Source organism: Anolis sagrei, chromosome Y (genome assembly GCF_037176765.1).
Source record: "Anolis sagrei isolate rAnoSag1 chromosome Y, rAnoSag1.mat, whole genome shotgun sequence".
Lineage (NCBI taxonomy): Eukaryota > Metazoa > Chordata > Lepidosauria > Squamata > Dactyloidae > Anolis > Anolis sagrei.
Genome location: NC_090035.1, coordinates 6,625,909 through 6,639,481, shown reverse-complemented (window position 1 = coordinate 6,639,481; position 13,573 = coordinate 6,625,909). Strand labels below are relative to the sequence as shown.

General features: G+C 44.0%; 1 protein-coding gene across 5 annotated transcripts in view; it reads left to right on the top strand.

The window, feature by feature from the left end:
• LOC132772495 (protein sidekick-1-like) overlaps positions 1-13,573 on the top strand; it is a 1,018,253-nt gene that overhangs the window by 777,281 nt on the left and 227,399 nt on the right. For all 5 annotated transcript variants that reach the window (XM_067461407.1, XM_067461410.1, XM_067461408.1 and 2 more), the window contains exons 26-27: positions 4,816-4,931; positions 12,626-12,815. In XM_067461407.1, the coding sequence (XP_067317508.1) occupies positions 4,816-4,931; positions 12,626-12,815 (306 nt within the window). The remainder of the gene's footprint in view (positions 1-4,815; positions 4,932-12,625; positions 12,816-13,573) is intronic.

Sequence of the window (13,573 nt, the reverse complement as noted above, 5' to 3'; positions counted from 1 at the left end):
CTTTGTAGCAGATTTTTGAAATCAGCAGATAGACATGGGACATCCACAGGAAAGTTACTTAATTTTTTTAAAAAACTCTCCGAGATGTGCTGAATCTCATATAGTCCACACTCTGGTTACATCCCGTTTAGACTACTGCAATGCTCTCTACGTGGGGTTGCCTTTGAAGACAGCTCGGAAGCTCCAACTAGTCCAACGCTCGGCGGCCATGATTTTAACAGGAGCGGAGCGCAGGGAGCATACAACCCCCCTGTTGCGCCAACTCCACTGGCTACCAATCTGCTACCGGGCTCAATTCAAGGTGCTGGCGTTTGCCTTTAAATGCCTAAACGATTCCGGCCCAAGCTACCTATCCGACCGCATCTCTGCCTATGAACCCACCAGGACTTTGAGATCTTCCGGGGAGACCCTGCTCTCGATCCCACCTGCTTCTCAGGCTCGGCTGGCGGGGACAAGAGATAGGGCCTTCTTGGTGGTGGCTCCTCGGCTGTGGAACGCCCTTCCTACGGACATTAGACTAGCACCATCTCTAATGGTATTCCGCAAAAAAGTGAAGACCTGGCTGTTTGCGCAGGCATTCGAATAATTAGTGCAATTATTGGTTAATGAACATTGGAATGGAACAATGGATGACGAATCTGGAACATGTTTTTGATGACGAGACGACAGTGAATGGGTATTGCAGTAACTGTTTATTAATTGTGTAATGTGTTAGGTTGTTACTGTTTCTATACTGTAGCACTCAATTTTTGCTGTTCGTATTTGTTGTGAACCGCTGTGAGTCGCCTTCGGGCGAGAACAGCGGTATATAAGTAAGGTAAATAAATAAATAAATAAATTTGCTGATGCAGATATCTGAGCATGCACACAAGCAGATTTCTTGTTATTATCCCCCCCCCCCCCAATCCTCCTGCTATTTTTACTTTTTGAACAATTTTTACTATGAACCATCAAGGTTGTTAAGATCTTCTAGAGGGGCCCTGCTCTCGGTCCCACCACCCTCGCAACCGCGTCTGGTGGGGACGAGGGACAGGGCCTTCTCGGTGGTGGCCCCTTGGCTCTGGATCTCTCTCCCACTGGAGATTAGAACTGCCCCTTCTCTCCTGACTTTTAGAAAGCTGGTGAAATCTTGGCTTTGGAATATAGTATTTGATGAGTGAGTCAATAACTCTTGACTACACGGACAGATGGTGATGAATTGTGATTTCATTCTGACGACCTGACCTTATGTAATTATATGATTGTATTTTATGGATTAGTGTATTATGAGGTGTGATGTCTTTATGCTATTGTTTATGAATCTTTGTTGTGAACCGACCTGAGTCCCTCTTCGAAGGTCGAGAAGCTTATAAAAGCTCTAAATAAATAAATAATAAATACATTTTTCCTTCTTGAGCCCCATTTCCCTTTGGGGTCACTTGCCTGCCATGCTGATGCTCACTGTGTAAATTCAAGCTCTATTTAATTTCATAAACATCAGAACAAAGGAATGGCTGCAGAGAGTTCTCATAGGAATTGCTTTCCAATTGTGCTTCCGTTTAGCCACCTGTGTGTCCATGGTTCCATTTGTTTACAGTCCTGGTCAACCATTTCAGGGTTTTAAAATGCAGACATGTGCTGGAGCAATCCATACCAGCATATTGGAATGAAGCCACATGTTTTCTTGACTGCAGGAATATATGATAAGGTTGTTTATTTATTGTGTCAGTAGCAACCAGACAATTGTATTGCATTTTTAACAAATTTTTAACAAACAGACAAAACAGAATTTGCAAGCTTGATAGTTGATTAAATGTCCTTTGACCAGTATCTGGCCACTTGGAGTGCCTCTGGTGTTGCCGCAAGAAGGTCCTCCATGGTGCATGTGGCAGGGCTCAGGTTGCATTGCAGCAGGTGGTCAGTGGTTTGCTCTTTTCCACACTCTCATGTCGCGGATTCCACTTTGTAGCCCCATTTCTTGAGGTTGGCTCTGCATCTCGTGGTGCCAGAGCGCAGACTGTTCAGCGCCTTCCAAGTCGCCCAGTCCTCTGTGTGCCCAGGGGGGAGTCTCTCATTTGGTATCAGCCATTGATTGAGGTTCTGGGTTTGAGCCTGCCATTTTTGGACTCTCGCTTGCTGAGGTGTTCCAACGAGTGTCTCTGTAGGTCTTAGAAAACTATTTCTTGATTTAAGTCATTGACGTGCTGGCTGATACCCAAACAAGGAATGAGCTGGAGATGTCACTGCCTTGGTCCTTTCACTATTGGCTGCTACTTCCCGGCGGATGTCAGGTGGTGCAATACCGGCTAAACAGTGTAATTTCTCCAGTGGTGTAGGGTGTAGACACCCCGTGATAATGCGGCATGTCTCATTAAGAGCCACATCCACTGTTTTAGTGTGGTGAGATGTGTTCCACACTGGGCATGCATACTCAGCAGCAGAGTAGCATAGCGCAAGGGCAGATGTCTTCACTGTATCTGGTTGTGATCCCCAGGTTGTGCCAGTCAGCTTTCGTATGATGTTATTTCTAGCACCCACTTTTTGTTTGATGTTCAGGCAGTGCTTCTTGTAGGTCAGAGCACGGTCCAAAGTGACTCCCAGGTATTTGGGTGCGCTGCAATGTTCCAGTGGGATTCCTTCCCAGGTGATCCTCAGAGCTCGGGATGCTTGTCTGTTCTTGAGATGAAAAGCATATGTCTGTGTTTTAGATGGATTAGGGATCAGCTGGTTTTCCCTGTAATAGGCAGTAAGAGAACCTAGAGCTTCGGAGAGCTTCTGTTCAACCATCTCAAAGCTCCCTGCTTGAGCAGTAATGGCATGATCATCAGCATAGATGAAGCTCTCTGTCCCTTCTGGCAGTGGCAGGTCATTTGTGTAAATATTGAAAATAATGAGGTGAATATGCTCATTTTTGGCCAAAATTGGGTTTTAAGCACAGTTTTTAACATGTGTTTAGCAGTGTGTGTTTTGAGAAATATTATTTAGCCACACTCACACTTTTATCCCTGTTTCTTCCACATTTTAGGGCCTGTGCAGAAAGGCCCAACAAAAGCCCTTATGCCTCCTACTTCAGCCTCAGGCAGCTTATGCCATAATAGCAGATACAGGTCTATTCTTCCCTGCCTTAGAAGGTAGGGCCAGACTTAATGGTCCAAAGTTCCAGTAGAGTAGATCTCAGTTAACTATTAGTAGGAGCTTCTTGACAGTAAGAGCATTTCAGCAGTGAAACCAATGAACTAGAGAAATGATGAATTCTCCTTCTGTAGATATCGCCCAAAAGAGACTGGAACTCTCCCTGCTGGGGAGGTTTTAACTTGAGAGCCTACAATGAGCAAGGAGATGGAAGTTACCCCACTTTTACAAGGCCCAAGTTCAGTATAACCTGTAGTTGTTTAAAATCATGTAACTTTATAAATCCATACTCTATTGCTGTATTTTAAGTTAGCAAAGTCTCATTTCTGCTAATTTCTTTCTATGTAGAGAAGGAATGGAAAGTTTTTGTCTTTGAACTATAAATCTCGTGATAGTTTGTGTGTGTTTGTATTGTGGGCAGACCGTTCATTGGAGATGTGACAGACCTCATCCCCGCCAGCTCTCTCTCTATTTGGCGAGGACAGTCCTGATTAATTCTCTGTCATCCCACTTTTTCATTTACGTTTTCTCTCTCCTCCTGCTTCACCTCTTTGTCCTTGGATTACTTCAGCTCCTGCAAATGAATCTAAAGAGCAAAGGGTTTATACTCAACTAACTCAGTGGGGAGCGGAAAAGCTGTATTTTGCCCTTCCCTGTAGGCTTGGGCAAAGGCACTCTGCTGTAGCTCTGAGCTTGTGTATTCTTTATTTAGAACTAGCTTGGGGACCCGGCACTGCCCGGGTTATTTGAGAAAGGCATTGTGTGTCAAGTTTGGTCTTTGTCAGTTATTTATGTGGCTCGCAGTGCTCTCAGGGAGTTAGTGAAGGTACTGCGAGTCCCATCGTCCATGGTCCATCCTCCTCCAAACTGTACCAGGATGTAGAGTGGGTCATGGGGGCTCTGTGTACCAAGTTTGGTCTTGATCAATCATTGTTTAGGGTTGCAGCAGTCTCAGAAAGCGAGTGGAGGTACTTCAAGTCCCATCATCCATGGTCTGTCTTCCTCTAAACCACAGTAGGATGTAGAATGGGTCATGGGGGCTCAGTGTGCCAAGTTTGGTCTTGATCAGTCATTGTTTAGGGTTGCAGCGGTCTCAGAAAGCGAGTGGAGGTACTTCAAGTCCCATCATCCATGGTCCATCCTCCTCCAAACCACAGTAGGATGTAGAATGGGTCATGGGGGCTCAGTGTGCCAAGTTTGGTCTTGATCAGTCATTGTTTAGGGTTGCAGCGGTCTCAGAAAGCGAGTGGAGGTACTTCAAGTCCCATCATCCATGGTCTGCCCTCCTCAAACCACAGTAGGATGTAGAGTGGGTCATGGGGGCTCAGTGTGCCAAGTTTGGTCTTTATCGGTCTTCGTTGGGGGCCACATTGGTCCCTGGGAACCAAACTATTTGAATGTACTACAAATTCCATAATCCGTGATCCACCACCCCGAAACCGCACCAGGATGTAAATGGGTTCATGGGGGTTATGTGTGCCTACTTTGGTCCAGGTGCGTCACCCGTGTTGGTCACAGTGGCCTGTGAAAGTGGCAGCCAATCCGCCCTTCCGCCCTCCGCATACATACATACAAACATTCACTTTAAGCACACTTTGGCCATGCACATCCTGGTTTTCGTCGAGTACATGCTAGTGTATGGGATCCTAGAATACAAATAAGTGAATAAATAGATTCATCATCTTCTCGTGTCTCCATTTGCAGTTCCTTCGGCTCCACCAGAGAACGTGTCCGCTGAAGCAGTGAGCTCCACGCAGATCCTCTTGACTTGGGCAGCTGTGCCAGAAGCGGAACAAAACGGGCTCATATTGGGCTACAAGGTACTGAACTATCCAAATGCATTCCATTTTGTGTGTGTGTTTTCCACAAGAAAGGTCTTCAAATTTCCCAGTATCTCTATATCATACAAGAATATTGAGATACTGAAAAACTGGCAAGTGAACTTCACAATGGAAAGATATATTTCAGATCCAAAGTAGTGTTCAAGTTCCTCTCTATTTCAAGCAAAATGGTGTTTCCTAAGGGAAATGGGGATAATTCGTAATGTGATGAAACACGCAGTCAACAAAATCATCTCACATCTCTGATTGTGTTGCCGGCATGTCTGCATATCTGCATGGGGCATCCTTTTACCTTCCCACTGAAAAGGTACCTATTGATCTACTCAAATTGCATTATTTTGAACTGGTAGGTTGGCAGCAGCTAGGGCTGACAGCCAAGAGCTCACCCCGACTCATGGCTTCGAACTGTTAATCTTCCATTCAGCAGCTTTGCTGCAGCTAGCAAATCTTACCCAAATTGCACCACTTATTAGGGTTGAATAAAATGTAATGCCTCCAAACTTCGTAACTCCTCAACAGATGGCAGTACTGGTATGCGGCAGGTACTGGCTTGTTCAGTAGACTCTCCTCTACAGTTCCATTTTGGCGGGAAGCCTTAGCATTGAATGGTTGTGTTGTTAAAGTGCGAAGTATGGAACCCTGCATAGATGGTCGGTCAATGTGACTTAAGCAACGTGCAGTCATTGAATTCGTGACAGCAGAAGGTGTCACCTCAACATCTTTAAACTTTCTCGCCCAATGACGTGCAGTACTCACATCAACACAGTCACCATAAACAGTTTGCATTCTCTGATGAATCTACTTTGGGGTGATACCTTCTGCTGTCAAGAATTCAATGACTGCACGTTGCTTAAGTTGCTGTTCCGTCTCCCAGGAGCCTGATTTGCCTCACTTTATAGTTGCTTGAGGTTGCTTCCTCTTGCATTTTCTCCCAGGGCTGCTGCAGCCTTGCAAGAGTCCTAAAGTTAATAGTATCAGAGTCTGCAGGCCTCTTTGCAACCATTGGCTTAGAGAGCAGCTCTTTGAGTTTAGGGACCGCCTTTTCTCCCAGGGATGGATCTCCATTTTAGACTCTCCCCTGCCTTTTCAGTTTGAGGAAAGATTTCAGACGTGCTGATGGCTAAGCAGTTAGCTCTGGGAGAACCATTGCAAAAACTATAAACTGAGTAAGCTATAGATAGTATACTAGCGATCCCCTGCCACGCGTTGCTGTGGCCCAGTCTGGTGATCTGGAAAATAAAACAATGAGAAAGTGTTGGTTTCTAATCTATGTAATTTCTTTATGCTTCTGGGTAAACAGTATTTCTTGCTGTTTCTTTGTCAGTGTTGATGTCAAGAGTGTTGGGTTTGCCCACTTTGAAACATGCAAATATAACTGTCCTTCTTTAGGGGTCCCTTTCAAATCTATGACACTATATCTGTGTGCGTGTGTGAATCATATCTGTCTATCTATCTATCTATCTATCTCTATGGCTGGATGGTTCTTCGTCAGGAGGACTTTAATTATGTTTTCTTGCCCTGATGAAGGGAGTTAGATTGGATGACCTTAAGTATTTTCTGTTGGTCATGGGGGTTCTGTGTGGGAAGTTTGCCCCAATTCTGTCGTTCATGGGGTTCAGAATGCTCTTTGATTGTTGGTGAACTGTGAATCCCAGTGAGTACAACTCCCAAAAGTCAAGGTCTATTTCCCCCAAACTCCATCTGTGTTTGTATTTGGGCATATGGAATATTTGTGCCAAGTTTGGTCCAGATCCATCATTGTTTGAGTCCACAGTGCTCTCTGTATGTAGGTGAACTACAACTCCCAAACTCAAGGTCAATGCCCACCAAACCCTTCCAGTATTTTCTGTTGGTCATGGGAGTTCTGTGTGCTAAGTTTGGTTCAATTCCATCATTGGTGAAGTTCAGAATGCTCTTTGATTGTAGGTGAACTATAAATCCCAGCAACTATAACTCCCAAATGAAAAAAAAATCATAATTTTTTGAGTGAGGGTCATTCCTTGTGTTGTGAGATGTTTTGTTGCCAAATTTGGTGTGATTTCGTTCATTGGTTCTTTTGTTTTTAAGGAACTCATTATGCACAGAGCATTTTTATATATATAGATTATACTCTATAGATAAGTATTAAGCTAAACTGAGTTAGTATAGATAATATATTGTGTATTGAGCTGTATTGAGATATTATAGATGGATAAGCGTCATTAAGAAGATTGAGTTATAGTTATAGAGAGTCATGACTGCTTTGTCTCTAGGACTGACCTTAAGTTATAGATAGGGAAAAAGCCTGCCTTCTTCTAAACCACAACAACTTTAGGTTAGGGTGTTAAGATTCCAGAATCTTATCTGCCATCTGGAGAAAGGGTTGCCTCTGTAACTATAGGAAAGAAAAAATATTTTTGTAGCTTCATCTATTGACTGTTTGTTTGCAACTGTATGAACTGTGCCAAGTCTTCAAGGACTTTGTGTAAATAAATATTCTTTTTTGATGTTTAAAACCAGTACTAGTCTTCAGTTGCTTAGCATCTTAAGTTTTCAAGATAGACAACTGCAGTTCGCTTAGCTATAGAGAGAAGCACGTCACAGTCTTATTTTTTATAGCGTCTGGGTAGACGGCACAGTCGCATTGACCATCTACACAGGGTTCTATACTTCGCACTTTAACAACACAACCGATCAATGTTAAGGCTTCCCACCAAAACGGAACTGTAGAGGAGAGTCTACTGAACAAGCCAGTACCTGCCGCATACCAGTACTGCCATCTGTTGAGGAGTTACGAAGGTAGAGGCATTACTTTTCATTCAACCCTCGTAAGATGTCGGGAGAGAGCTTATATGAAGCATTTCTGCATTATCTATTACAATTTGAAGATGCAAGGGTGTGTTTAAAACTGAGTGCATTGCTTTCTGATAAGGGAGGCCCCCAGGGGAAGGCTTTATATTTCTGCCCATGTTGTTGTTGTTCATTCGTTCAGTCGTCTCCGACTCTTTGTGACCTCGTGGGTCAGCCCACGCCAGAGCTCCCTGTCAGCCGTCACCACCCCCAGCTCCTTCAAGGTCAGTCCAGTCACTTCAAGGATGCCATCCATCCATCTTGCCCTTGATCGGCCCCTCTTCCTTTTGCCTTCCACTTTCCCCAGCATCATTGTCTTCTCTAGGCTTTGCTGTCTCCTCATGATGTGGCCAAAGGACTTCAACTTTGTCTCTAGTATCCTTCCCTCCAGTGAGCAGTCGGGCTTTCTTTCCTGGAGGATGGACTGGTTGGATCTTCTCGCAGTCCAAGGAACTCTCAGAACTTTCCTCCAGCACCACAGCTCAAAAGCATCGATCTTCCTTCGCTCAGCCTTCCCTAAGGTCCAGCTCTCACATCCGTAGGTTACTACAGGGAATACCATGGCTTTGACTATGCGGATTTCTACCCATAGGAAAGCCATAAGTCAAAGCTGACTTGAAGATAATTAACAGCCTAGCTAGTATCTAAAACATTTGTCCAATGTGTAGTAATGATAAGTTGGTCCATGGCTTTCTTAATGGCTGAGGATACTTATTCTGGCTAAAGAAAAACGCCTTGGCTCTGAAACTAGAACACGATGGGCAGAGAAGGACAGCTGGAGCTTTCAAGGAGATGATGTTTGATTCTGGTGACAATGATGTTGCTGTAAAAAATAATGTGATCCATCTGGATGCCTCTCTGCTTCCCCTTGTTCATTTCTGATTGTAGATAAATCAGATATAATTCAAAAATTGGGATAAAGTTTTGCAACATGGAGAGCTTCTTTGAAGAGTTTCAGCCAGCTAGGCATGATTGCTTCCAAGCTTCTCCATTCCATTTTCTCCAATAGATATCCAACATTCTGCAGACGCGAAGTACGCTCAATCCAGTGATGTGGATTTTCTGGAAGGAGCTTTTTTAAAAAGTACTCTAAACCATGCTGAGTACTTCAACAAGTTTGGTTTAAATGTTATATTCTTATACATTCAAAGCTTTATGCGAATAATAAAATAAAAAGAATAGCATATGCAGTCAGCCCTCCATATCCATGGGTTCTGCATCCACAGATGTATATATCTAAGCTGTTCTGTCGCGCGCTGGGCCTGTAACAGTTGTCTTTTCTATAGGATGTATACTTTAAGCCCAGCGGGAAGCCAGGGGCGCCTCAAAGAGAGGTTCTCAGGGATTTTCCTGAAGTGATGGTCTTTAGAGTCTTTAATGATGCAACAAAGTCTTTATTATGGAACAAACAACAAATCTTCAAAGGTTCAAACAACACTTCAAGGCTTTCTTAGTCTAGTCCTCAATGGACTGGCACCTGACTTTGATTAACTAAACCTTCTCTGTAGGAAAAACTCTTTTTAACCTCTCCCAGGCTGTTTTCTATTTATGCCTCATTGGTGTGGGACCTACTACCGATTCCAAATGCATCTGGGTATCGAGCAGACCTTACCGGTTGAGGCTTGAAGATATTTCAGCTGAGTTCAGTGAATTTCAATTTCCCTGGATGATCACTTTCCCTAGATGATCAGTTTCTCTGGATGATCCCTTTTTCCTGGACGTTACTTTTTCCCTGGATGATATTTTTCCCCTGTATGATCAGTTTCCCTGGAAGTTCTTAAGAAAGGAAGCTTTTCTACAGGACGAGCTGGTCTACATCCTATAGCTTAGCTACCTTGTGAGAGACTGCCCAAAATGGCTCCTTTCCTTCCCAGAAGCCTGAACAAGGGGCGGAACCAAAGCTTAATTAAGATGGACAGGAGGCCTGTCCTATGACTGCAAAACAGAAAACAGAAAGAAAATAAAGTTGGAGCTCCTGGTACAGCCGTACCAGCACATAAGCCATATACGGTTCCGGCCCAGCTTACCTGTCTGAACATATCTCCCTCTACATCCCGACTCGCAGTTTAAGATAATCCGAGAAGGCCCTGCTCTCAGTCCCGCCAGCCTCGCAAGTGCACTTGGTGGGGATGAGGGACAGGACCTTCTCGGCGGTGGCCCCATACCTGTGGAACTCGCTCCCCAGCAAGATCAGGTCAACGTCTTCCCTCATTTCTTTCAGAAAGGTTAAATAGTGGTTCTGGGACCAGGCCTTTGGACAGCAAGCATGACAGCACTTTGGATGTTGAACTGGAATTGGCTATATGGATTGATGACAATGTTTTAATGTGTTTTTAAGTTAATGTTCTATTTACTGTTTTAAACTGTTGTTATATTTGTTTATATTTATATTATCTCATGACATTGAATTGTTGCCACCCTGAGTCCCCCCTCGGGGGTTGAGAAGGGCAGGTTAGAAATGTATATTAGAAATAATAATAATAATATTGTTGAAGGCTTTCATGGCTGGAATCACTGGGTTGTTGTAGGTTTTTTGGGCTATATGGCGATGTTCTAGAAGCATTCTCTCCTGATGTTTCACCTGCATCTATGGCAAGCATGTGAGACCTCACAACCTCTGAGGATGCTTGCCATAGATGCAGGCGAAACATCAGGAGAGAATGCTTTTAGAACATCACCATATACCCTGAAAAACCTACAACAACCCAATAATAATATCAGTACTTTAACTTTCTTTGGTTGAGGCAGAACTGTGGTGCATTCAACTTCACTCACTCACTCATACATTCAAGTTGGGAAATATCTGATTCCGTAGAGCTGATTGAACATTGTGTTCCACTAAAGGACAGGCGTGAGTCTTTGGGCACAAGCAGCTTATCCTATCTCCCTTTGGTTGTTCATACTTGTATCTGATTGAGAGGCAAGAGGTTTTGCAAGGCAGAGACATACCTATCTGTGGATTCATTTATTAGTCAATTCCTCGGAGTATTAGGATTTTCCAATGCTTGTCTCTTTAGAAGAATGACTGGCACTTCATTTCTCATATTTAGCCCATCTAACACAGCTGACTGGCAGTATAATAGCCCAGGCAACTATGGATAAGCATATTTTTCAAATACAGGCTGGCATTCTGTTGATTAATCCCAACTAGAATCGATCCATTCAATCAGATGTGGAATGGCGAGTCAACAGACCAATGAGGATAATGGGTCTACTGTGGTCAGAACTAAATTAGGATTTAGATCATAATGTGTGTGTTGGAGGCAGGGGATAACTGTACAACTTATTTTTTTTCCTGTGGAAATTTTTCCATCCTCCATCTCTGGCTTAATAGTTATCAAGTTGTTTTAGATTCTTCTCCCCCTTTCCTCCTTTTCCCGTACACACGCATTTTGGGTATTTCTCTAAGCTCTGGGATCCCCAAAGCATTACAGAAAGCTCTTTCTTGTGTATTGATGTTTCCATTTTGACTACACATTAATCGGTACATGGAGAATGCAGATTTTATCCTACCAGACAAGCAAACTGGCAATGCTGTGTGCATCCCGTTCCTGGTTGTGATTCTCCCATTCCTAGTTATTAATGAGTAAAACTCATCAACAGCTCTCCATCCCATCACCTACCATGGTGCAATGGGCCCCTTCTGCTTCTGTGCCAGAATGTCAACAGTAACATGACACCAAGAGATGAGATTATGGTCCTTTCCCCATCTCCCCCTTGCACTCCCCAAGCTGGAACAACTCAGCAAGCGGGAGTCCAAAAGTGGCAGGCTCAAACCCAGAACCTCAACCAATGGCTGATACCAAATGACAGACTCCCCCCTGGGCACACAGAAAACTGGGCAACTCGGAAGACGCTGAACAGACTGTGCTCTGGCACCACGAGATGCAGAGCCAACCTCAAGAAATGGGGCCACAAAGTGGAATCCACGACATGCGAGTGCGGAGAAGAGCAAACCACTGACCACCTGCTGCAATGCAACCTGAGCCCTGCCACATGCACCATGGAGGACCTTCTTGCAGCAACACCAGAAGCACTCCAAGTGGCCAGATACTGGTCAAAGGACATCTAATCAACTACCAAACTCACTCATTTTGTATTTTGTCTGTTTATTTATTTATTTATTTATTTATTTAAAAGTTTTGTATACCAGCCTTCTCACCTCTCTTGAGGGACTCAGACCAGTTTCCAACCATAATATCACATACACTCAATAAAACATCATAATACATATTACAGTAAAACATTAAAACAGCAATTACAATCAATAACTATAATGGTCAGTCGTCACACTAAAATCGTTGTTCATCATCCTCCATCCATACCTCAGGGTGTTAGCTCACTTGTCGAATGCCTGTCTCCATAACCAAGCCTTCACCTGTTTCCTAAATGTCAGGATAGACGGGGCAGTTCTGATCTCCAGTGGGAGAGAGTTCCAGAGCCGAGGGGCCACCACCGAGAAGGCCCTGTCCCTCGTCCCCACCAGACGCGCTTGCGAGGCCGGTGGGACCGAGAGCAGGGCCTCTCCAGACGATCTTAATAATCTTGATGGTTCATAGGGGAGAATACGTTCATTTGTTTGTTTGTTTTGTCCTGTTAGAAATGTAATATAATCGACTGGTTGCCCTGACACGACAAATAAATAAATAAACCAACGATATTGTCGCAGAATGCTTGTGCAATAAAGTCCCGAGTTTGCTGTTCATGTATCTAGGGATATAGAAAGGAAAATCAGTCACTGGTAATGCTTTCCTAGGGAAGTGCTTCCTGTGATGTCTTATCCCTTGGAGAAGGGAATAACAGACTTTCCCCATAACATTTGTCGTCTTTTCTCCCCTCTGCAGATTTTGTTCAAAACCAAAGACACGGAGAGCAAATTAAGTCACCAAGTTGTGAGAGGGAACCACACTCTTTCTGTGCTTCTTGGTGGCTTGCGGAAGTATGTCCTTTATGAGATTCAGGTGCTGGCTTTCACTCGCATTGGGGATGGGGTCCCCAGCTCCCCTCCCATCATTGAGCGAACCAAAGATGATGGTGAGTGAGTCCGTGTTCATGTTTATCAATGGAACTTATGGGCTTGAAAAAGAGAACTCCTTCCTTTATCCGACTTTTGAGGAGAATATATTAGCAACGCCTCAGCTTGATTACATTTTTAATCTTAAAGAGCCAGATCCTCCCCTAGTGTAAACACTCACGTTCGCATTAACATCTAGCTGGGAATCTGCTCCCAAAATCGCAGCCTTTTCCCCCTCCCCCTCTTTTCTAGCAATTGACAAAAAGGCCATTTCACTCTAAAACCTTATATTTTATTGCCAGTTCCTGCCTGAAGCAAATTTTTACAGCCCAATTATGAACTCCTACAGAAATCCAATCATAGCAATAAAAAAAAGCTGTGGTATAATGGGACGTGATAAACAAACCGTGCTGCGATTGAACATGAGCAAGATGTGGAGTTTCCGATCCCAGGAGTGTGCCTAATGCCAACCTTGAGCAAAAGAAGAATCAAATGACCTTTGCAGAAATTAGTGCATAAATATTATTTTATACTTTACGCAAACACTTTCTCCATGACTGGGAGTTGTCATTTTCAAGTTGACATATTGAAAGGCTTATTTGGGATCCTGGTGGAAGGGATGTGGGTGCATTTGGCATTCGGGGTGTGTGTGTGTGTCTATGTCTCCCATCCTAAGAGACCAAGAAACAGGCACTCGATCAGCATTTCTCAACCTGGGGGTTGGGACCCCGGGGCGGGGGGGATGCAAGGGGGTTTCAGAGGGGCCGCCAAAGACCAT